The 26,573-nt window shown below is 38.6% G+C and overlaps 1 protein-coding gene across 1 annotated transcript in view; it reads left to right on the top strand.

The window, feature by feature from the left end:
• The window catches only part of MED13 (mediator complex subunit 13), a 98,943-nt gene that overhangs the window by 60,451 nt on the left and 11,919 nt on the right, over positions 1–26,573 (top strand). Inside the window, 9 exon segments of the mRNA XM_047758042.1 lie at positions 232–428; positions 1,732–2,648; positions 12,291–12,452; positions 15,810–16,033; positions 18,154–18,343; positions 19,323–19,785; positions 21,951–22,170; positions 23,523–23,714; positions 23,945–24,168. Coding sequence (XP_047613998.1) covers positions 232–428; positions 1,732–2,648; positions 12,291–12,452; positions 15,810–16,033; positions 18,154–18,343; positions 19,323–19,785; positions 21,951–22,170; positions 23,523–23,714; positions 23,945–24,168 — 2,789 coding nt within the window.

Below are 26,573 nucleotides of genomic sequence, written 5' to 3' on the forward strand. Positions count from 1 at the left end.
AAAAATCCTTTCATAGTGATTCTAGTTTTGTAGTGGACAAATTTGAATTGTGGTAACACTATTAAGAATGCATTTAAAGAGAAGACTGAGTTTGGAAGAATGCATTTAAGAAAAGCGTTAAAATTATATTTGCATTTTATTATTATATTTAAAGAAAGGAAAAAAAAAGTCCAGTCAGGTTTTTTTCCGTTGGAAGATAAGATGATGAAAGTCATGGTCTTTATATTGTAGGATTTTTCTTATGTCTATAAGCCTGAAAATTGTCAAGTTCTAGTGGGATGTTCCATGTTTGCACCTCTAAAAACTCTACCAAGCCAGTGTCTGCCTCCTATCAAATTGCCAGAAGAGTGTGTTTACCGTCAGAGTTGGACTCTTGGAAAATTGGAATTGCTTCCTTCAGGGCCTACAATGCCATTCATCAAAGAGGGGTATGATTTAAATTTTATTATTGATATATAGTGTATGAATGCTTATGTAACTTTTATTCTTTTTTTGTTGTTGGCTGCATCTGTGGCATACAGATGTTTCTGGGCCTGGTATCAAAATCAAACCCACAGCAGTGAAAATGCTGGATCCCTAACTGCTAGGCCACCGGGGAACTATCAGCTTTAATTTTTTCCACAGAAGCACGTACTATGCTGGTACCTGGTGCAAAGACACTGGTTTTGTTGTTGTTGTTGTTTTTTAGGGCCACACCCATGGCACATGGAGGTTCCCAGGCTAGGGGTCTAATCAGAGCTGTTGCTGCCAGCCTATGCCACAGCCACAGCAATGCCATATCTGAGCCGCATCTGTGACCTTCGCCACTGCTCACGGCAACGTTGTATCTTTAACTCACTGAGCAAGGCCAGGGATTGAACTGGCAACCTCATGGTTCCTAGTCGGATTTGTTTCTACTGTGCCACGACGGGAACTCCAAACACTGGGTTTCGAAAATTTTTAAAATTATTTCCTGATTAATAGCTTTTAATGGTATTAATTAGGTATGATTAAACTATTGGAACAATTAGAACCATTGAATTTTTATTTGTCTTTGGAAGCACCTTTTATTTTGGTCTAAAATTCTGAATCACTCTCATTTGTACATTTGCCATATCTCACAAACTTTTTATATTTAAATATCTCTGAAATGGAGTGTCTCATAATTGGTAACTTCTTAAAATTGCCATTGTCCTTTTTTATACATAAACATCTCTAAAATCAGAATTTTTTAGAAAAAATAATGGCATCTTAGAATCAATGATATATAGATATTTGTAGTACAGGAAATAGAGATAGTAATGTAGATGTCTAGGTATGAAGAGTACATACAGATTTTATTTATAGTAGAACCAGTTGGAGTTCCATGTAGTAGCTCAGCAGTAATGAACCTGACTAGTATCTCCGAGGATACCAGTTTGATCTCTGGCCTCGCTCAGTGGATTAAGGATCCAGCATTGCCCCAAGCTGCTGTGTATGTTGAGAGAGCATCTTGGATCCCATGTTGCTGTGGCTGTGGCGTAGCCGACAGCTGCAACTCTGATTTGACCCCTAGCCTGGGAACTTCCAGATACCTAGAGTGGATATATTAACCAAAAATGCATTTTAATTGTACTTGTAATTTTTGCATTAATTGTGCTTTCAAAATTTTCAGTGTTACTGAAAAACATTTGGGACCTTTTAGTTGTATTTTACATTATTAATGTGTTCTTTTATGTATGTTTTTTATTTTCTTTTGGTCTGTGACACTAGTGATGGAAGTACTATGGATCAAGAATATGGCCCTGCTTATACACCTCAAACTCATACTTCTTTTGGGATGCCTCCTAGCAGTGCACCTCCTAGTAACAGTGGAGCAGGAATCCTTCCTTCTCCATCTACCCCCAGGTTTCCAACTCCAAGGACTCCAAGGACTCCAAGGACTCCTCGTGGAGCTGGTGGACCTGCTAGTGCTCAAGGTTCAGTCAAATATGAAAATTCAGATTTATATTCACCAGCTTCCACCCCATCCACTTGCAGACCCCTTAATTCTGTTGAACCTGCAACTGTTCCTTCCATCCCTGAAGCACACAGTCTTTATGTAAACCTCATTCTTTCAGAATCAGTTATGAATTTGTTTAAAGACTGTAACTTTGATAGTTGCTGTATATGTGTCTGCAACATGAATATCAAGGGTGCCGATGTTGGAGTTTACATTCCGGATCCAACGCAGGAAGCACAGTATAGGTGTACCTGTGGCTTCAGTGCTGTCATGAACAGAAAATTTGGAAACAATTCAGGATTGTTTCTTGAAGATGAACTAGATATCATAGGACGCAACACAGAATGTGGCAAAGAAGCAGAAAAACGTTTTGAAGCTCTCAGGGCTAATTCTGCAGAACATGTTAATGGAGGACTAAAGGAATCTGAAAAATTGCCTGATGAGTTGATATTATTGCTACAAGATCAGTGCACTAATTTATTTTCACCCTTTGGAGCTGCAGACCAAGATCCTTTCCCCAAAATTGGTGTTATTAACAATTGGGTACGTGTTGAAGAGCGGGACTGTTGCAATGACTGCTACCTTGCATTAGAGCATGGACGTCAGTTCATGGATAACATGTCAGGAGGAAAAGTTGATGAAGCACTTGTGAAAAGTTCTTGCTTACATCCCTGGTCCAAAAGAAATGGTAAGTATGCTAATGGAATGGTTTCTCTGTTAATTTTCCTTTAGTTGTCTGACTTTGCTTTTCTTTCTTAGGAAAAGAATTAAAGGCAGTTTAACATGCAGCTGATAGAGATGCTTAGATTTGGACTTAAAACTATTTTTTCAGAGTTCCTGTCATGGCTCAGCGGAAATGAATCTGCCTAGCATCCATTAGGATGCGGGTTCAATCCCTGGCCTCAATCAGTGGGTTAAGGATCCGGCATTGCCATGAGCTATCATGTAGGTTTCAGACGGGGCTCAGATCTGGTGTTGCTGTGGTTGTGGTTTAGGCCAGAGGTTTGACCCCTAGTCTGGAACTTCCATATACCACTGGTGTGGCCATAAAAACAAACAAACAAAACCAACTGTTTTTTTTTCTTATTGCATGTGATTTATTAAGCTATGGATGCTATTCATAGTGCTAGGGAATATGGCCAAATGGCCAGTGCATTGTAGTGAACTGGATTTTTACTCCAGGTGGTGCCCAGCAAGCAACATATAATGGACAGGAAGCACTTTGTCATCATTAGTCACGGGGTACAAGTGGCTTATCATGGTGGAGTGATGCCTTACTGGGAGGGTGCCATGAAAGGCTGGAGTATAAGAGGGGGTTTTGTCTGCAAGTCTATTCAGATGTAGAGCATGATCTGCTTGAGAGGCTCATAAATTGCCAGACCTGCAAAGGGCAGCAGGGCAGGAGCACTGGGGGCAGTTTGGGAAGTAAGCCAGTTTTGGGAAGGTAAGCCACTGGAGCAGTAGGCCACCTATGAGTCCCATTTTCCCAGGCAGGGTGGGACATTTGGCTGTCATCCAAGATCTGCTGTCCTAGTCAGAGCTGGGCTGGAGAGCCAGGACAGGGAGCATGGAGAGCAGGTAGCTCCCTCAAGGGGCCCATCTGTGGAGGACACCTTGGCAGGTGGGAATGGAGTGTGGACTTACTCTGCTATCTGCCATCCCCATTCCCACCATCCCAGACCATTCATCTAGGCTCACCTGGCATGGAAGGGTAGAAAAAGGTAGTATAGGGGTTGCAGGCTATCACCATCCTCTTCTTGCACTGCCTGCAGGAAGCTATGCTCGGGATCCTGGCGGGGGTCCAGCTAGTTAGGATTGGGGGCCACCCACCATCAAAATGCCTGTATGATGCCATCCAAGCAGCAGTTTGTTGTAAAGAGCCTCAAGAAGGCCTCATACTACTCATGCCGATTTCTACTGCCTCTGCGGGTCGCACAAGGAAGCACTTATGTCATACGCCTAGTTGGGGGTGATGGGACCCCAAAGGCAGGGTTATCAGCCCACTCAGGTGGGAGGCATCACCAGGAGAGCCAGTGACCCAACAGGGATCCCAATAGCGCATACCCACAAGTCTAGCGTAGGTGTTCAGGCAGCCGTCCCTAAAACTCCTTTGAGAAAATGACATTTTTTTTTTTTCTTTTACAGCTACACCTGTGGCATATGGAAGTTCCTGGGCTAGGGGTCCAGTTAGAGCTGCAGCTGCAGGCCTATCCCATAGCCATGGCAACACCGGATCTGAGCCGCATCTGTGACCTACACCAGAGTTTGTGACAATGCGGAGATCCTTAACCCACTGAGTGAGACCAGGGATCGAACCCTCATCCTCACAGAGACTGTATTATTTTCCTAACCCTCTGAGCCACAAATGGGAACTCCAAGAATGACATTTTTAAAGGGAGAATTTCCTAGCAGTTTAATTTTAGCAGTGAAAGCCTGGTTATGATTGTAATTCTGTACTTCTGTAGGAGTATAAAAGGTACTTTGCACATTGATTAGCAGAAAATTGCTAGTAGTCTGCTTTATTCAACATTCTTTCACTCATTAAATATTTATTGAGCACCTACTATGTGCCACTGTTCTTTTATTGAGGACAGTATTAAACAAAGCAAACATATTTCCTTCCCTTTTTGAGCCTATAAGATTCAAAATAACAAAATAAGCAAAAAAAAAAATTACACAATATCAGATAGTGATAAGTGCTTTGAAGGAAAGGCAGATTAAATGAGTGGAAAAAGACACAAATATGCTACTTTAGATATATGTTTAGAGAAGATATTACTGAAGGACAGCATTTGAACAAAGACCTACAATAGAGTGGGAGAATGAACTGTATGGCTAACTGAGAGAAGAATGTTTTCAGGCAGTACAAAGATGGCAAGGGGGTAATGTGCTTAATATGTTTGAGAAACAAGGGAGGCAGCTGTTGCTGGAGTGAATTGGGTGATGGGTAGACTTGTTGGAGGTGAAGTCTTAAGAGCTGGCTGAGCCCCAAAATCATATAGGCCTTGTGGACCATATAAATAAGGCCTTTATAGTTTATTCTGAGAGTAATGGGAAGCTGTAGGACAGTTTTGAGTAGAGGACTGACATGATCCTTTCAGTGTTTATTATTTTAAATGACCACTCTAGCTATTGTGGGTGGTGAAGGTGAGAGCAGAAGCAGGTAGATTGACTAGGAGACAGCTACAATAGTTGGAGTGACAGATGACAGTACATTAGATAAGACTGGAAGCAATAGATATGTGAATAGTAGGTTCTAGGCATATTTGGGAAATTGAACCTGCAGGATTTGCTGATAAGAGAAGAGGCATGAAGGACAGCTTGAGCAACTGGATGAATGATGGTAGTAATTACAAGGGAGGGAAACATTGAGGGAGAAGGTCAAGTACATATTTGGTGATACGAGTTTTAAATTGAGAGGAGTGGTTAGGGCTAAAGATTAAAAAAATTTTGCATGAGTTATCAGTATTTAAAACTAGAACTGGATGAAATAATCTAGGGAGTGACTGTAGACAGAGAAGTCCAAGGATGGAACTGACATTTGGAGAGGAAGAGGAGGATCCAGAATAGGAAACTAAGGAGGTAGGAGGAAAACCGAGAGAGTATGGTATCTTGAAAGCTAAGTATAGGAAATGTTTGCAGGAGAATGCTCATTACAAGTATTTGACACTATATAGTGACAAAGATCTAATGAGTTAAATATAGTTAAATGAGTTAAATATGAGATCTAATGAGTTAAATATAGTTAAATGAGTTAAATATAGTTAAAAGATCTAATGAGTTATATATACTAGGCATGTAACACAATGCTTGGCACATGATAAGTAGTGAATTAATATAAACTGCATTATTATTAAAGTCATCAATTAGGTTTTTTTCAGGCACTGCCACTGGAAAACTTTTTTTTTTTTTTTTTTGTCTTTTCTAGGGCTGTTCCCAGGCTAGGGGTCTAATCAGAGCTGTAGCCGCAGGCCTATGCCAGAGCCACAGCAACTAGGAATCCAAGCTGTGACTGCGACCTACACCAAAGCTCAAGGCAATGCCAGGTCCTTAACCCACTGAGCAAGGCCAGGGATTGAACCCACAACCTCATGGTTCCTACTCGGATTCGTTACCACTGCACCACGACGGGAACTCCCCCACTGGAAAACTTAACACCTTTAAAAAGATGTCTTCAGAGTTCCCATCGTGGCTCAGTGGTTAACAAACCTGACTAGTATCCATGAGGATGTGGGTTCAATCCCTGACCTTGCTCAGTGGTTAAGGATCCTGTGTTGCTGTGAGCTGTGGTGTAGGTCACAGACGTGGCTCTGATCTGCTGTTGCTGTGGCTGCGGTGTAGGCCAGTGGCTACAGCTCTGATTTAACCCCTAGCCTGGGAACCTCCATATGTCACAGATGTGGCCCTAAAAAGACAAAAAAAAAAAAAAAAAATTTACATTGAGAAATAATTCACCAAAAAAAGAAATATTTTTATATTTCAATTTGAAATTTTAATATTTTAAATGTGCAGTATTGGAACACTTTTTCATTAAATTACAGCAGCCTCACGAAAAGTAGCAAGCTCCTACATTAGGACCTTTGTTTGCCCTGATTATTTCCTCTGTCTGGGACACTGTTCCTCCTGGTATTTATATGGCTAACCAATCTCATCAATAGTTACCCTCTTCCTGCAAAATGGCGAACTCCTCTTCTTCCTGATCCTGCCTTTTTTTCTTTTTTCCGATGGTGTTTGCTTATTACCATCTAACCTACTGTATTTATTGATTGATTAATTATTGTGTCTTACTCCATTAAGTTCACCCCATGCCAAGTTCTGTGTAAGAGAAAGGGTTTTTGTCTTATTTGTTTGCTGATATATTCGAAATACCTAGAACAGGAGTTCCCGTCATGGCTCAGTGTTAATGAATCTGACTAGCATCCATGAGGACGCATGTTCGATCTCTGGCCTTGCTCAGTGGGTTAAGGATCTGGCGTTGCCGGGAGCTCTGGTGTAGGTCACAGACATGGCTCAGATCCTGTGTTGTTGTGGTTGTGCTGTAGGCCGGCAACTGCAGCTCCTATTGGACCCCTAGCCTGGAACCTCCATATGTTGTGGGTGTGGCCCTAAAAAAAAAAAAAAAAAGAAAAAGGAAGAAAATGCAAAATACCTAGAACAGTGCCTGGCATATAGTAGGTGTCCAAGGTATTGAAATATTTGTTTGTTTGAAGGAATTGAAAGTCTACAAACCATGGTTTGTATAATTTAATGGTAATGTTTATTTTTCTCAATAATGAAAAGGTTTTGTTCTAATTACAAAAATATGTACTTGCTGAAAAGAAAGTTAAGAATCTAGACAAACAAAATTAGTAAAAATTGCTGCATATTTTTGCCCATTTCCATTATTACACCTCTTCATGATCACTCATTTTTTAAGCAACTTTATTGAGATACCATATAATTCACCCATTTAAAGTATATAGTTGAGTGGTTTTTAGTAGTCACAGAGTTGTATAGCCATCACCATGATCAATTTTAGAACATTTCTCATCATCCCCAAAGGAAACTCTGTATTTATTAACAGTCATTCCCAATTTCCCTCCAACCATTCCCTCCCAGCACTAGGCAATCACCAGTCTTTCTGTCTCTGTAGATTTGCCTCTTTTATACATTTCATATAAATAAAATAAAATGCTATATGGTCTTTTGTGATTGACTTTTTTCTCTTAGCATTTTTTCAAGGCTTATCCATGTGTTAGTACCTTACTCATGTTTATTGCCAAATGATACTCCATTTATGGACACACCACATTTTATTTACCCATTTTTCTATTGATGGACATTTGGATTGTTTCCACTTTTGCTGTTAGAAATAATGGTGCTATGAACATTTGTGTACAGGTTTTTGTGTGAACATGTGCTTTCATTCCTCTTGGGTGGTCCTGATAGGTCACGTAACTCTGTTTTATCTTGTAAGAAACTACCAGACTAGTTTCTAAGGCAGCTGCAAAATTTTATATTCTCATCAGCAGTGTGTTGAAGGTCCCACTTTCTCTGTATCCTCATTAACACTTGTCATTATGGGTTCTTTTTAAAAATATAATCATCCTATTGGGTGGGAAGTGTTATCTCATTGTGGTTTTGATTTGTTTTTCCGTAATGAATGACTAATGATGTTGAGCATGTGCTTATTGCTCACTTATATTTCTTCTCTGGAAAAATGTCTTTTCAGATCCTTTGCCCATATTTTTATTAGATTTTTTGTCTTTTCATTATTGAGTTGTAAAAATGAGTGTTCTTTATATTTTCTGGATACAGGTCCCTTGTTAGATGTATGATTTGCACATATTTTCTCCTCTGAGTTGTCTTTTCACTTTCTTGATGGTATCATTCAAAGCAGAAAACTTTTTGTTTTTAATGGCTGCCCCTGTGGCATATGGAAGTTCCCAGGTTAGGGGTTGAATTGGCATTGCAGCTGCAGGCCTATACCACAGCCACAGTAACACTGGATCCTTAACACACTGAGCAAGGCCAGCGATTGAGCCTGCATCCTCAGAGAGATAACATTGGGGCCCTTAACCCCCTGAACCACAATGGGAACTCCCAGAAAAGTTTTTACTATTGATGAAGTTCAGTGTATTATTCTTTTTTGTTGCTTTTGCTTTTGGTGATATATCTAAAAACGCTTTACCTAATCCTAAACCATAAAGATTTACTTCTGTGTTTTTTCTCAGAGTTTTATAGTTTTATCACTTATATTTAGGTCTGTAATCCATTCCAAATTATTATTATTATTATTTACTGTTTTTAAATTTTATGGCTGCACTTGTAGTAGTTCCTGAGTCAGGGATTGAATCTGAGATACAGTTGCAGGCTGTACCCTAGTTCGGGTGGGGGGGGGGGGGGATTGAACTCACACCTCTATGGTGACCTGGGCCCCTGCTGTCAGATTCCTTTCTTTTTTTCTTTCCTTCCTTCCTTCCTTCCTTCCTTCCTTCCTTCCAAGGGCCACACCTGGGGCATATGGAAGTTCCCAGGCTAGGGGTTGAATCAGAGCAATAGCTGGTGGCCTGCACCACAGCCACAGCAATGCAGGATCCAAGCCACATCTGCAGCCTACACCACAGTTCATGGCAACACCATATCTCTGACCCACCAAGAAAGGTCAGGAATTGAACCTCTGTCCTAATTGGATTTGTTTCCACTGCGCCATGATGGGAATTTCCTGAATTACCTTTTGTATGTAGTGTAAGTAAGGGATCCAATGCCAATATTTTGCTTGTGGATATCTGATTATCCTAGAACCTTTGTTGAAAGGTTATCTTTCCCCATTAAGTTGTTTTGACACCTTTGTCCAGAATCATTTGACCATAATTATAAAGTTTTATTTCTGGATATTTACTTCTATTGATCGGTTTATCTGTCCTTTATAATTGCTCTTAAAAATCATTACATATTCTAAAAATCATTAGTTTCCAACCAAATCTCAGCTTAGAGACCTGGCACTTGTCATAATATGTAGTTATATTCTTTTGCATGTCGGTCATCCCCACAAGGTTATAAGATCCCTGAAGACATGAATGAGTATTTATTTACATGGAATTTCTATTGTGGCACAGTGGGTTAAGAATACAGCCTTGTCACTGCTGTAGCTTAGGTCATGGCAGTGGTGTGGCTTTGATCCTTGGCCCAGTAACTTATGTATGTTGTGTGCATGGCCAAAAAAGAAGAAAAAAAAAAATTATTTACATAGTACTCCTAGCAACTAGCATAATTCCTGACTCATAGTGGGTCTTCAGTAAATATTTATTTGTTTTTTTAAAAAAAATGTTTTTTTTTTTTTTTTTGTCTTTTTAAGGCTACACCCACAGAATATGGAGTTTCCCAGGCTAGGGGTCGAATTGGAGCTGTAGCTGCTGGCCACAGGCACAGCCCTGGCAATGCCAGATCTGAGCTGCATCTGTGATCTACACCACAGCTCACGGCAACACCAGATCCATAACCCACTGAGCGAAGCCAGGGATCAGACCTGCGTCCTCATGGTTACTAGTCAGATTAGTTTCTGCTGAGCCTCAAAGGGAACTCTTCCCCTCCTTTTTAAATATTTTTTTCTAAAGAATGAAAGAGTATCTATGAGAACCTCTCTGAATTAAAATTCAAAATTGAAAAATAGATTCTCAAGCCTCACTCAGATCAGAATTTAAGTTAGCTCTACATATATATTTAAGTTTCCCATTTAATTATGTTAAACAACCTTAGCCAGTGATGACATTTTTTAGATTTTGTTTAAATATTCATGTATGAGTACACATAATTCTATTTGTATAAAATATCTTCCATATATACTTTTAAAACCTGTTTTTTTATTTACTAGTGTATTAGTCATTAGTCCATTTCAAATAGATGTTATTACTTTTAATGACAATGGTATTCTGTTGTGTATAATAATAGTTTATTTAAGCATAATAATTATTAAGCAGTATACCTAAAATTAAATAATAAATAAAAAATTAAATTCTGTACACTATTTAGATATAGGGAATTAAAACCAGAAATAATAAATTCAACATAATAAAGTTGAATGATTTAATGTAACAAAGTACTCAAACATGTTTAATGGTATAACTGATCCATACTGGGGGAACAGAGTAATTATATTAGTAATATTTTGTGATTTTTTTTTTTTTTTTAAAAGCTTTTGACATTTAAGAGCAAACCTTTCAGGAGTTCCCATCGTGGCTCAGTGGTTAACAAATCCAGCTAAGAACCATGAGGTTTCGGGTTCGATCCCTGGCCTTGCTCAGTAGGTTAAGGATCCAGCGTTGCCATGAGCTGTGGTGTAGGTTGCAGATGCAGCTCGAATCCTGCATTGCTGTGGCTCTGGTGTAGGCTTGGCAGCTACAGCTCCAATTAGACCCCTAGCCTGGGAACCTCCATATGCCATGGGTGCGGCCCTAGAAAAGGCCAAAAAAAAAAAAAAAGCCACACCTTTCATATATAGATTGTTAGTTTGGAAATGCAGGTCATAATAATTTGATAATCTATAAATCTGTCTTTTTTTTTTTTCCCTTTTCTAGGGCCGCTTCTCATGCATATGGAGGTTCCCAGGCTAGGGGTCTAATCGGAGCTGTAGCCGTTGGCCTACGCCAGAGCCGTATCTGCAACCTACACCACAGCTCATGGCAAAGCTTGATCCTTAACCCACTGAGCAAGGCCAGGGATCGAACCCACAACCTCATGGTTCCTCCTCAGATTTGTTAACCACTGAGCCATGATGGGAACTCCCAATCTGTAAATCTCTAAATCTAGGTTTATAAAAGATCTGTGAATATTACATCTTTAGCAGTGTGAGTAGATTTTATCATTATTATGCAAGTTTTATATTTCAGAGTTGTTACAGTCTACTATTTTTCACAAATTAAGCTTTTTTTTTTTTTTTTTTTTTTTTTTTAATGGCTGTACTAACAGCATATGGAAGTTTCTGGAGCTACAGCTGCGGTAGTGCCGGATCCTTTAATGCACTGGCCTGGGCCAGGGCTTAGACCTACACCTCTGCAGCAACCTAAGCTGCTGCAGTCAGATTCTTGACCCGCTGTGCCACAGTGGGAGCTCTACAAATTAAGCTTTAATCATTGTAACTAGCCCTATCTATCTGGTCATTTTACTGAAGTTATGGTAATTAAGGAGTTAATTTATAAATCATTCTGTGTGAGGCAAAGCTTCTTGGTAAGATGCATATAAGCACCAAAAAACAAGCAAAATAAATGGAGAAAGGAATAAATTTATTTGATTAATTTATAAATTGGTATAGTGAGCTAATAAATGACTTTTATAGAAATGAGTTATAATAAGTTTTTTTTTGTCTCTTTGTCTTTTTTCTTGTTGTTGTTGCTATTTCTTGGGCCGCTCCCGCGGCATATGGAGGTTCCCAGGCTAGGGGTTGAATTGGAGCTGTAGCCACCGGCCTATGCCAGAGCCACAGCAACACGGGATCCGAGCCGCGTCTGCAACCTACACCACAGCTCACGGCAACGCCGGATCGTTAACCCACTGAGCAAGGGCAGGGACCGAACCCGCAACCTCATGGTTCCTAGTCGGATTCGTTAACCACTGCGCCATGACGGGAACTCCAGTTATAATAAGTTTTTAATATGTCCTTCTTGGTTTTCAGTGTTAGAGAAACCATTTCTATAGATGATTTTAAATAGAAGTTAATACAGTTCTCTACACGAGTAGATGTTTAATCTTGGTGATGAAGAGCTGAACTTCCCTAGATGTACTTTTTATCTAAACATTTTTTTGTGTGTGTTGACAATAGCAATTCTTCTTCTTTTTTTTTTAATGGTTGTAGATGTTAGTATGCAGTGCTCACAAGATATACTTCGAATGCTCCTATCTCTTCAGCCAGTTCTTCAGGATGCTATTCAGAAAAAAAGAACAGTAAGGCCTTGGGGAGTTCAGGGTCCTCTCACTTGGCAACAATTTCATAAAATGGCTGGCCGAGGCTCTTATGGTAAGTAATTTATATAATGTGTATTGACTTATTTTATATCAGTTTTATTCCTTTGCCCAACTTTAATAAGCACATGTTATCTTCCTTGAATATTTTTGTGGCATATGCTTGACTTAAGGCCAGTGTGCCAATCCTAGCCTTTTTTACTTTGAACATTTTCAACATTCAGTTTACTGGGTTCTTCAATTTAGAAAGAAGACCTTGTTTTTACATAATATACTGGCCAGTAAGATTTTATGTGAAGAAAGAATCATACTGCCAAAAATTTTTAAAAGGCAGAAATAATACTTTTCTTGTAAATTATCATTTATAAAATTGGATGAAAAATAGGGTAAAAAAAAAGAGGATAATATTAGTGATAAGAGATTCCAAGTTCTTCATTTTTTTTTTTAAAAGGGAGTTCCCTAGTGGCCTAGCAGTTAAGGATTCAGCATTCTCACTGCCGTGGTGCAGGTTTGATCCCTGGCCCAAGAACTTCTGCATTCTTCAGGCAAGGCCAAAAAAGAGAAAAAAAGAAAAAAATTGATGGTTGTGATGAGAGTAGCAAATGAACACTCTCTCTGTGGGACACAGTAAATTTATGGTCCACTGTAATAGTTCAAGCATTTTGAATGTTCTTTCTATCAGAAAGGTGGGGTGTAATTGGAACTTTTAAAATGTATTTGGGGTGTCCCTTCGTGGCTCAGTAGAAACTAATCTAGTATCAGTGAGGATTCAGGTTCAATCCCTGGCCTCATTCAGTGGGTTAAGGATCTGGTGTTTCTGTGAGCTGTGGTGTAGGTCACAGACGTGGCTCAGATCCTGTGTTGCCATGGCTGTAGCGTAGGTTGGTAGCTGTAGCTCTGATTGGACCCATAGCCTGGGAATTTCCATATGCTGAGGGTGTGGCCATGAAAAAAGAAAAAATTCAAAAATTAAAATAAATAAATAAAATGTATTTGGAATGGTAGTTGCTAACGTTGAAATCCTTGACTTTTTGCATGGTTTTAAAATGTATTATGTACAGAGCTAGTAGATTTGCTCATATTTCCCTTGTCCTCCTTTTATTAATGGCTAAATAATTTAAATCTCACTTTAAAAAACTTGATATTCAGTGAAAAATGCAGTTTAATTACAGTATTTAAATACTGTAAAGGATGTATCCTTTTTTAAAGCCAAAATAGTAGCTACTTGCGCAGAGTTCTGCGTCTTCCCTATATAGCCATCTTTTTTTTTTTTTTAAATGGCTGCATGTATTCAATTGTTCTTTACCTTTGATATTATTTTACTGGTCTACTGTTTATGGACATATACACTGTTTGCATCACTATCAAAACATATGTATATATATATATATTTTTTTGTCTTTTTTTAGGGCCACAGCCTTGGCATATGGAGGTTCCCAGGCTAAGGGTTGAATTGGAGCTGTAGCCCCTGGCCTACACCACAGCAATGCCAGCTCTGCGCTGCATCTGCAACTTAGACCGTAGCTCATAGCAATGCCAGATCCTTAACCCACAGAGCGAGGTCGGGGATTGAACCTGTGTCCTCATAGATGCTAGTCAGATTTGTTTCCACTGAGCCATGACAGGAATTCATGTGTTGGTTTTTTTTAAATACTGCCAAATTACTCTCTTTGATGGTAGTTTAAACTCCCACCAACAAAATGACTTTCTGCAAACCCTTCTCAATAGAGTGCTGAGTAGATATCTGCTTTCTCTTAATGACATTGAGCATCTTTTTATGCATAAGAGGTATTTTATTTCTGTAAACTTGGTTTATATCCTTTACCCATTTTTCTGTTAGGATGTTGATTATTTTCTCATAGATTTAATAGGTCCCCTTTCTGTGGTAAGGAAATTAACCTTTTGTTATTGCACTGCAAATCTTTTTTCCAATTTATTGTTACTTGTTTAGCGTTGTTTAGAATGTTTTTTCATGCCACAATTTAAAATTTGTTTTGACAGATTAATCAGTTTTTAAATGGACAGGTTTTTTTTTTTGTCTTTTGTCTTTTTTGTTGTTGTTGTTGTTGTTGCTATTTCTTGGGCCGCTCCCACGGCATATGGAGGTTCCCAGGCTAGGGGTTGAATCGGAGCTGTAGCCACCAGCCTACGCCAGAGCCACAGCAACTCGGGATCCGAGCCGCGTGTGCAACCTACACCACAGCTCACGGCAATGCCAGATCGTTAACCCACTGAGCAAGGGCAGGGACCGAACCCGCAACCTCATGGTTCCTAGTCAGATTCGTTAACCACTGCGCCACGACGGGAACTCCATAAATGGACAGGTTTTATGTTATACTTAAAAAGACTTTCCAGGAGTTACTTTTGTTGCCCAGTGGTAACAAACCCAACTAGTATCCATGAGGACATGGGTTCCATCCCTGGCCTTGCTCAGTTGGGTTAAGGATCCAGCATTGTCATGAGCTGTGGTTTGGGCCGCAGACGTGGCGGCTCAGATCCTGCATTGCTCTGGCTATGGCGTAGGCAAGCAGCTGCAGCCGCAGCTCCGATTTGACCCTTAGCCTGGGAACCTCCATATTCCGTGGGTGTGGCCCTAAAAAGACAAAAAACAAAAAAAGACTTTTCATAGTTCACATTTATTCAAATAAAAATGACAATATAGGTGACGGGGATTAAGAGGTACAAACTTCCAGCTATAAAATAAACTAATCATGGGATGTAATGTACACATAGGGGGAGTGTGGTCAGTAATAACAGCTTTTTTAGGTTACAGGTGCTAACTGGTTTTATTGTGATTAATGTATAAAAATTTGTATACCTAATGTATACATAATGTATAAAAATTCCAAATCACTGTTGTATACCTGAAACCAATATAATTTTTTAAAAACTCCCCTCCCATATTTTCTTTTGTACCAGTAAGTTTTTCGTTCAGATTAATTTTTTGCATGTAAGTGAAGGTCTAAGTCACATGTTTTATAAGAGATCATTAAGCAAATACCTTTTTTTTGGTGGGGGGGGGGCTCTTTTTGCCTTTTCTAGGGCTGCTCCTGTGGTATATGGAAGTTCCCTGGTTAGGGGTCTAATCAGAGCTACAGCTGCTGCCCTACACCACAGCCAAAGCAACGTGGGATCTGACCTTCGTCTGTGACCTACACCACAGCTCACAGCAACGCTGGATCCTTAACCCACTGAGTGAGGCCAGGGATTGAACCCGCCCTCATGGTTCCTAATCGGATTTGTTAACCACTGAGCCACAACGCGAACTCCCATTTAGCAAATACCTAATGGTGAAAGTCTTAGTCACTGGCTTTTAGGTAGTTTTGTCTTTAATCAAATATTTTTACTACTAATGACTTCAGTAACTCTTGACATTTAAATGTTTTCTTAAAATATGTCTCTTCTTATTTAGGAACCGATGAATCCCCAGAACCACTGCCAATCCCCACATTTTTGTTGGGTTATGATTTTGATTTTCTGGTGCTTTCTCCATTTGCTCTCCCTCATTGGGAGAGACTTATGCTGGAACCCTATGGATCTCAAAGAGATATAGCCTATGTTGTACTGTGTCCAGAAAATGAAGCCTTGTTAAATGGAGCCAAAAGCTTTTTTAGAGATCTTACAGCAATATATGAGGTAGGTTCTTGAAAAGAGGAGGCATTTTAAAACTATATTGTGATTTATTTGTTTATATATAAAATATACTGAACATTTCAGTTGATTGGTAAAGAATAATAATGACGTCAGACTAGATGTTTAGTTCTCATACCAGCCAGTTACATTTTTTACAGCTTTGAGCCAGACCCTTTGTTAGATGTGTGTGTGCATTGGGTCATGGTAGAAATCGCCATATTGAGGGAAAAACATTGAGAGCATATATGTGCCATTTAAGATAATCTTTTTTCTGAAACCAAGGGTGGCATTATTAAATGGCTAGGGAAAAAAATTACATTTATAAAAATTCTAGGAGTTCCCTAGAACTCAGCGGTAACAAACCCAAGTAGTATCTATGAGGATGCAGGTTCGATCCCTGGCCCCGCTCAGTGGTTAAAGATCTGGTGTTGCTGTAAGCTGAGTGTAGGTCGCACAGATGTGGTTAGGACTGGGTGTTGCTGTGGCTGAGACGTAGGCTGGCAGCTGAAGCTTTGATTTGAGCCCTAGCCTTGGAACTTCCATATGCCTCAGGTGCGGCCCTAAAAAAAGAAAAAAAATTCTAATCTTGATTTTCGAGAACCTCAGGTGCCAACAGTAGACCTTACTTTCCTCATATGTAGAATATTAAGATAGGCCTAGGATCCGTTGTATTTCTGAAATTCTTGACTGATCTTTTAAGCTGTAAGTCTTATGTTGTCTCCATCACTGAGTTCAGTGACTACAAGTTTTAAGTACTCTGGAACATAAATTCTTACTTTATTATATGGTCATCTTTGAGTATCCTCATGGTATTGGTTCTTGGATTCCCCTGCAGATACCAGAATCTATGGATGCACAAGTCTCTTATATAGAACAGTGCTATTTGCATTTAACCTACACACATCCTCCCTTATACTTTAAATCATCTCTAGATTACTTATAATACCTAATGCTATGTAAATAGACATGTCAAAGTTTTGCTTCTTAGAACTTTCCAGATTTTTTTTTCTTTTGGAATATTTTGATCCATGATTGGTTGAATCTGTGGATATGGAAACCAAAGGTATGAAGGGCTAACTGTATCTTCCTTTTCCCATAGATGTTTGGAAATCTAGTTTTAAAATTTAATTTCTTTTATAATCTGATTCATTAGTTTGTGCTGGTTTAGTTCCTCATTAATGTTCCACTTAATTGCAAGGTATCTGTAGTGTGTTTTGTAAAAGTAAATATTTCTAAAGGGTGTTATTTAGAACACTAGTCCTATAAAATCTTCCCAGGAAAAAGTTCCATAGTTTAATAGGTTTAGGGAAATATTGTGTATCTGTTTACCTTTTAGAGATTCACTATTCATACTAGATTATTAAAGCCTTCGAATCTATCATCTGAATTTTCTTAATCTAGTTATTGCAAATTGACTCAAGATTGGGGTTCTTGTAATTAGTATCAGTGGGCTGCAGAATTGAAAGGAAAGCTGGATATATGTATTTATATACATAAATTGGGGTAGATGTGCAACTTAAAATGATTATATATTTATGCCATTATTTCTTTTTCTTTTTTTGCTTTTTTCTTTTTTGTTTTTTTTTTTTTTTTTTTGCCTTTTCTAGGGCCGCACCCATGTCATATGGAGGTTCCCAGGCTAGGGGTCTAATTGGAGCTGTAGCCAGCCTATGCCGGAGCCACAGCAACTTGGAATCTGAGCTGCACCTGCGACCTACACCACAGCTCACGGCAACGCTGGATCCTTAACCCACTGATCAAGGCCAGAGATCAAACCTGAGACTTCATGGTTCCTAGTCGGATTCGTTAACCACTGAGCCACGACGGGAACTCTGCCATTATTTCTGTATTCTGCAGGTTTTCATTTTTCAAACTACATGGTTCTAGTGCCATTATTATCTAGGTGCTTTATTTCATTGGATATAACTATAATTTTGATAGAAATTTAATGGATTTCTAATGTAAAAAGTAAGATCTATGGTACCATTTCACTCTTTATATTTTTATTCCAGATGTTAATTATAAATGATAAAGATTATATAGCTTAATTGCTTTATTTTATGATATGTACCAAAAAACTATAATAAACTCTTTAATTCTGATTTCCATATGTGTATTTGTAGTCCTGTCGATTGGGTCAACATAGGCCTATTTCTCGACTATTGACGGATGGGATCATGAGAGTTGGATCTACTGCATCAAAGAAACTATCAGAAAAGTTGGTAGCAGAATGGTTTTCTCAGGCAGCTGATGGTAACAATGAAGCATTTTCTAAACTCAAGCTTTATGCACAAGTCTGCAGATATGACCTAGGTATTAAATTTGTATTTATTGCATAAGGGCACTTTTAGCCATGCTAATTTATTACAAATTGTCTTTGGGTCCTTTTGTGCTGTAAGATCAGAGCTAAGCAGTTGTGAAAGAGACTGTGTCTTACAAAGCCAAAAATATTTATTGTCTGACTGTTACAGAAAAAGTTTGTTGATCATTGCAATAGGGATCCCATCAAGAAGGAGGAAATTATCGTTATAAACAGTTGTTGGTTGTTTCCTTAAGATCTGATGAATTTGTGCTTTTATTTAAATTTATTAATATTAAGATTCTTGATTTGTCAATGGTTTAGAGATAAAACAACTTGTAGTTCCCCCAAGAGACTTGTTCTTTTTTTTTGGCCATGGCTGCGGTATGCAGAAGTTCCTGTACTGGGCCTGGGATTGAACCTGAGCCACAGCATTGACAATGCTGAATCCTTAACCGCTAGGCCACCAGGGAACTCCAAGACATGTTTTTAATACCGTTGAATTAAATATCAGTGGCCTTACTTTAGACTTAAGCCAAAGAGACAGAGAACCAAAGCATTAGATCTCATTAGACATTGCTGTAATTTGAACCCCACATGATAGTATTTCTCCATTTTATGTTTAATTAGCTCCCAGTGTAGTAACCATTTATTTAACTTGTGGCCTTGGCACTCTTTAGATGGTTTAATGAAAAATATTAGATACTGTTTTTCCCTTTAATTAATAATCCTAGGATATATAATTTTATATTTCATGGAAACCATTTCTTTATTTTGTATAAATTACTGTTTCAATTCCATTTAAAATTTGTTTTTTCACTTTCCAGAGAAAATAAAAAGCTAATATTTGCTCCATCATTAGCAAGCAATTTAGGGGGAGGGTAATTACCAAAAAAGTATTAGCTAGATGTTGTTATTCACATAGTACAGTAAATAAAGAACTGATCAATGAAGTAAAGAATTAAATATCCTGCCTGTTTTTATTGTCTTTAGGTCCTTATCTTGCTTCCCAGCCATTGGACAGCTCTCTACTTTGCCAGCCAAATTTAGTTGCCCCTACAAGTCAATCTCTGATTACTCCACCTCAGATGACAAGTGCTGGAAATGCTAATACTCCGTCTGCCACCTTAGCGTCTGCAGCAAGCAGCACTATGACAATGACTTCAGGTGTTGCCATGTCTTCTTCAGTTGCCACAGCTAATTCAACTATGACCACAACTTCAGCTTCATCTTCATCATCCTCCAACTTGAATAGTGGAATATCATCAAATAAACTACCTTCATTTCCACCTTTTAGCAGTATGACCAGTAGTGCTGCAGGATCCATGTCTTCACAAGTGACTGCAGTTCAGAATGGCCAGCTAGGAGGGCAGCCATCATCAGCTTTACAAACAGCTGGGATTTCTGGAGAGTCATCTTCGCTTCCCACTCAGCCACATCCTGATGTGTCTGAAAGGTATCTTTAAACATGTTAATCTTTGCAGAAATATAAATATATGATACTTACTATCTAAGAACATAAAGAGCTCTTTGGTCTTATCCTTGAAATTTTAGTTTTTATAATGTGGAATATTTTACATATAAAATTATAATGACTTCATAAAGTCTTTATCATAGAATCTCAGGGTGGGGATGAAGACCTTGAAAATCATTTAGTCCAACTATACTATGATTATGATGTTTGAGTCTGTTCTGTGACATACTGTCAAGTAGAAATCACTCCAGTGATTAGAGGTCACTCTTGAATGAGATTGAATGAGCCTGTTCAGAGGTGTAAGAGTCATACTGCGATTTGAATCTTAGCTCTGTCATTTACTGTATATGTCACTTTAGGAAAGTTACCTAACCATTTTGAGTGTATTTTCTTATTTGTAAAATGGAAACAGTAGGATATAATGTATATTATATGCTTGACAAGATACTTCCAAATACTTGAGTTAATGACAACAGTGATGATTGATTTTTATCCTTTTATGAAGAAGGTATTATCTTTTGATTTATAGGTTAAGTTACCCTGAGGTTGGTTATATCTTTCAGCTATTTGGATTCAGTTTTGCCCCAAATTATACTCATTTTTTGTGATTAAAAACTCACCTCTAATGGAGTTTCCTGGTGGCTCAGGTTACGGATCTGGCATTGTCACTGCTGTGGATTGGGTTGCTGCTGTGGCATAGGTTTGATACATGGCCCTGGAACTTCCTCATGCCGCAGGTGTGGCCAAAAAAAACCAAAAACAAAAAACACACAGGAGTTCTTGTTGTGGCACAGCGAAAATGAATCCGACTAGTAACCATGAGGTTGCAGGTTTGATCCCTGGCCTTGCTCAGTGGGTTAAGGATCCATTGTTGCTGTGAGCTGTGGTATATAGGTCACAGACACAGTTTGGTTCTGGCGTTGTTGTGGCTGTGGCATAGGCCGAGCAGCTGTAGCTCTGATTTGACCCCTAGCCTGGGAACCTGCATATGCCACAGGTGTGGCCCTAAAAAGCAAAAAAATAAAAAACCCCACAAATTATTATTATTATTATTATTTTTGTCTTTTTGCCATTTCTTGGGCTACTCCTGTGGCATATGGAGGTTCCCAGACTAGGGGTCTAATCGGAGCTGTTGCTGCCAGCCTACGCCAGAGCCACAGCAACATGGGATCTGAGCCACGTCTGCGACCTACACCACAGCTCACGGCAACGCTGGATTGTTAACCCACTGAGCAAGGGCAGGGACCGAACCCGCAACCTCATGGTTCCTAGTCGGATTTGTTAACCACTGCGCCACGACGGAACTCCCCCACAAATTATTAATTACCGAGCTTAGATCCATCCATCTTGAACACTGTAAATAGATTTGGAGTTTAAAAAAGCATATCACTGTCAAAGAATGAAGCTTAATCACCATTGAAGTTATGAAGTATGAAATGAATGTATATATTCTAAAAATGTAGTAAACATAGACTAAGTCTGGAAAATTGGTTTCTTTCTGGTCGAGCTCTGCTTCTAGTCAGCCTTGTAATCTTTGAGCTGTTCATTTAACTTATCTTTGTCTCGGGTTTTTTTTTTTTTGGGTGTTTTTTTTCTTTTGTCTTTTTAGGGCCGCACCTGCAGCATATGGAGATTCCAGGCTAAGGGTCGAATGGGAGCTGTAGCTGCCGGCCTACACCACAGTCACAGCAATGCAGGATCCAACCACATCTGTGATCTGTACCATAGCTCACAGCAATGCCGGATCCTTAACCCACTGAGCGAGGCCAGGGATCAAACTGAGTCCTCCTGGATACTGGTCTGGTTCGTTAACTGCTGAGCCACAACGGGAATTCCCTGTCTCAGTTTTATCATTTAATCACTAAGCCCTCTGACATGTCTGATACTCTGCGGTTTTAAGAATGCTATCCTCTTTTTAAATTCAAGATCTCTTAATGCTGAGGGTCTTTGTATACCATGCAATTGTGAACATTTATGGTTCTCTTTAAAGAGAAAGATGTCCCTCATTTTCAGAGAGGCTATTAACACCCCTTCCTCTCCCCCCAAAAAATGTGGAGAGGGTATTAAGAACATGCTTTGATGGTATTACAGCAAAGTACAGTACAACTTTTCCCCTAACTGTCTTTATTTCTACTTCAAAATTTTAGCACAATGGATCGGGATAAAGTGGGCATCCCCACAGATGGTGATTCACATGCAATCACTTATCCACCTGCAATTGTTGTTTATATAATTGATCCTTTTACATATGAAAATAAAGATGAGAGCACTAATTCTTCCAATGTGTGGACTTTGGGGTTACTTCGATGCTTTCTGGAAATGGTCCAGACTCTTCCTCCTCATATTAAGAGTACTGTTTCTGTACAGGTAAGAATGATAAATGTTAACAAGTTAAATTTATATAAAACATTTTAATGTTGACAGAAATTTCAAAGCTACTATTATGTATCCATATTGATTTTCTAAAAGTTAGGTTCTATTGATTTTTACTTTAAGTGATACTATAATACAGAAATCTTAAAGAGTTTATAAAAGAACCTTGTGATCATACCGCAGTAATAATAGAGAACAAAAAGATTGTTTTGAGTACATTGTATGTTTCTCCCGTGTTACTTTTTTAAACTAATTTTTAAATTCATAAGCTTAATTAGGAAAATTAAGAACAGACATGGAGTTCTCTTGTGACTCTGGGTTAAGGATCTGGCATTGTCACTGCAGCAGCTTGTGTTGCTGCTGTGGCATAAGTTTGATCTCTGGCGAGGGAAATTCCATATGCCACAGGGGCATGGCCAAAATAAATAGAAAATTAAATTTAAAAAAAGGGACTCACAAGCTAGGGTACTAGATAAGATAGGTTGCAGGAAAAGTAGAGAGAAATTAGCCATATTGTTTGCAGAGAATTTGAATTTTTCTTATAGACTATAATAGTACTTAGTCAATGGCAGTATTAAACAGTATAACTACTATGTAGAAATGTGTAAAGATTTTTATATATTCCATTAGTAAAGTTGACTGTTTATTAAAAATCTATATCATAGGAGTTCCCATTGTGGTTCAGCAGTAACAAACCTGACTAGTATTCATGAGGACACAGGTTTAATCCCTGGCCCCCCTCAGTGGGTTAAGGATTCAGTATTGCTGTGAGCTGTGGTATATGTTGCAGATATAGCTTAGATCTGGCATTGCTGTGGCTGTGGCATAGGCTGGCAGCTGCAGCTCTGATTCGACCCCTAGCCTGGGAACGTCCATATGCCGCAGGTGTGACCCTAAAAACAAAACAATATCTATATAATAGATAAGAAAATATAATTCATTAGATTATCATCCTAAATTTAGTTTAAACTTCTTTTCTTTTTTCTTTTTTTTTGCCTTTTAGGGCTGCACCTGAGGCATATGGAAGTTCTTAGGATAGGGGTTGAATCGGAGCTGCAGCTAGAGCTGCTGGCCTACACCATACACAGCCACAGCAATGCCAGATCCAAGCCATGTTGCAGCCTACACCACAGCTCACAGCAATGCCGAATCCCCGACCCACTGAGCAAAGCCAGAAATTGAACCCGCATCTTCATGGATACTAGTCAGATTTGTTTCTGCTGCACCACAACGGGAACTCCCTAGTTTAAATTTCATACTAAAAGTTTTAGAGTTTTAGACATATAGTTCTTTTAATTCTCTTGTTGAAAGCTTAACATTTGTAATATTTGTTTATAACTCTTCAGATTGTTCCTTGTCAGTACCTGTTGCAACCTGTGAAGCATGAAGATAGACAAATCTATACCCAGCATTTAAAATCCCTAGCTTTTTCGGCCTTTACTCAGTGTCGGAGACCACTTCCAACATCAACCAATGTGAAAACATTGACTGGTTTTGGTCCAGGTTTAGCCATGGAAACTGCTCTTAAAAGTCCTGATGTAAGTATGTTTTCCATGACCAAAGTTATTGAATGACTACATTTTATGTTTTTATGCCAAACTAAATGCAGGTCTCTGTTTAGCTCTCATTTTTCAGTTATCTTACACACACACTCTCTCTCTCTCTCTCTCTCTCTGTGTTTGTGTTTGTGTGTGTGTGTGTGTATCTTCAATAAAATTTTTTTCTATGATTATATAGTGCCATAGTAACTTAATTTTTTATTTTACAGAGACCAGAGTGTATTCGACTTTATACACCTCCTTTTATTCTGGCTCCAGTGAAAGATAAACAGACAGAACTAGGCGAAACATTTGGAGAAGCTGGACAGAAATATAATGTACTTTTTGTGGGCTACTGTTTGTCACATGATCAAAGATGGATTCTTGCATCTTGCACAGATCTATATGGAGAACTTTTAGAAACTTGTATTATTAACATTGATGTCCCAAATAGGTACTTTTATTTCCTTATATGTATCATTTAAAATGTAAAAAAAATCATTTTTAAAGAATAGAAAATGGCTTATGGTGTTCTCTTGTGGCACAGTGGGTTTAAGGATCTGGTGTTGTCACTGTAGCGGCTTGGGTCACTGCTGTTGCACAGGTTCAGTCCCTGACCCAGGAACTTCCATATACCACGGGTGCAATGAAAAAAAATTATAATAATAATTTGATTAATTTCTATTATGTAGACAAAAAAAGATTAAAGTCCCTAAATTTTATGCTATAAACCTTGAGATAATGATTTTAGCCTAACAAATTTTGAAACATGAAACTATAAAAGCCCTCTGCAAATTAAATCTAGTAAAGTATTTTCAAATATTTGCTTTCTTATATACCATCAAAATATAGTCCCTAATAATTACAGAATGTCTTGCTTCACTAAAATGTTGGAGTATATTCTGAAATAGTGGCCTTCTTTGTAGAATTCTTTTTTTTTTGGCCACACTCACGGCATGTGGAAGTTCCTCGGCCACGGATCTAACCTGAGCCATAGCAGTGACCTAAGGCACTGCAGTGACAACACTAGATCCATAACCCACTGCACCGTAAGAGAAGTCCATGTAGAATTCTTTTTTGTGTGTGTCTGTAGACATGTTTTTATTTGTCTTGTGTGATAACAGAGAAATTGTTATATCCTATGGGAAAGTGCATGACTAATTTTTAAAAAACTGCCAAATTGTCTTCCAAATTGGCTGAACCACTTTGCATTCCTATCAGCAATGAATGACAGATGCTGTTAGCCAATATCTTTACCAGCACTTGGTATAGAATTCTTCTTGATAGTAGTTAGATATCATGACCAGTTATTCATGAAGGCTGTAACTGATAGTTCACAACAAGTGAGCCTCATATTAAGTTGTCACTTGGTAGACACTTCTAACAACATATTTCAAGGCTAACAAACACTGCCTAAGGGAACTTGGAAAGTCCACGAAGTAACTTTTAATTTTCAGATTTGGTTTCTAGTCTTTATTTTCTTCATTATATGATGTTCTGTTTTTTTTAAGTTAGAAGTTGGTTATATGCAAAAATATTTAAATGATTATATTAGATTATAGTGCTGAAGAAACAATATAGAAACATTGATTTTATGTTACTGGTTATAAAGATTTATTGACTATCTTAAAAACCTTAAGGCAGTATTTCATACCTTATTTCCTTGATATAGTTTTGATTTTTTAAAAAAATGGGATAGTTGTGCTAATTAAGTGAGCTCTGGAGAGAGCAATAAGCTTATCTGTGAAGGATGAGAAAGAGAACTGAAAAAGAATAATACCACCTTTCTAATACAAGACAAATTGCCGTTTTACTGAAAGTAGGAGTGAGATGATGGTTAAGAGATGCAGCTCTGGAGTCCAGAGATCTGGGTTCAAATTTCCAATCCTCACACTTACTGGCTGTGTGATCTTTGAGAAAACTGCTTTATCCAGCTGAGCTCTAGCTTCTCTGTAAAATTAGGAGGATAATTTTATCTGCCTCATTGTTAGTGTGCAATGAGGCATTACATGTTAACTGGGCATAATGCTTGGTGTATTTTAAGTACTCAATAAATGGTAGCCACTGTTGCTCAGCCACAGAGCGCTTATTTTATGTACTTGCCTAATAAAAGACATACATGGAAAAAACACTACAGTGTTGTTTGTTCTGAGAAGTGTTGGGGTTTTTTGTTTGATATCCTTAAATTTTTAAAGTATGAAGCAAGGGTTGGCAAACTCCAGCCTATGGGCCAATTCTAGACACACTCATTTGACTGCCTATGGCTGCTTTCATGCTGCAGTAGCAGCAAAGTTGAATTGTTTGCAGGAGATCTTGCTGGCCTGCAAGTTAAAATATTGGCCTTTTAAAGAAAAAGTTTGCTAATTTCTGGTGAAGAGCAGTGCTTATGGTGTATTTTGGTGGTTTGTGGACAGCTTTTATTATAAGGGTATGTTTTAATGTGTATTACAAAAAAAAAATACAAACTAATATGCCAAACCTGTGATTTTGTGTATATTCTTGCTTAGGACTTGTGTAAAAAAAAAATCAAGCATTAAAATGAAGGGACCAGGGGAGCTCCCGTCATGGCGCAGTGGTTAACGAATCCAACTAGGAACCATGAGGTTGCGGGTTCGGTCCCTGCCCTTGCTCCGTGGGTTAAGGATCTGGCGTTGCCGTGAACTGTGGTGTAGGTTGCAGACGCGGCTCAGATTCTGAGTTGCTGTGGCTTTGGCGTAGGCCGGTGGCTTCAGCTCTGATTAGACCCTAGCCTGGGAACCTCCATATGCCGTGGGAGCGGCCCAAGAAGAATAGCAAAAAATAAAAAATAAAATGAAGGGGACCAGTTTTTCTGTATTTGAGCTCTTTTGAAATGTCATC

The sequence above is a fragment of the Phacochoerus africanus genome, chromosome 14 (assembly GCF_016906955.1).
Source record: "Phacochoerus africanus isolate WHEZ1 chromosome 14, ROS_Pafr_v1, whole genome shotgun sequence".
Lineage (NCBI taxonomy): Eukaryota > Metazoa > Chordata > Mammalia > Artiodactyla > Suidae > Phacochoerus > Phacochoerus africanus.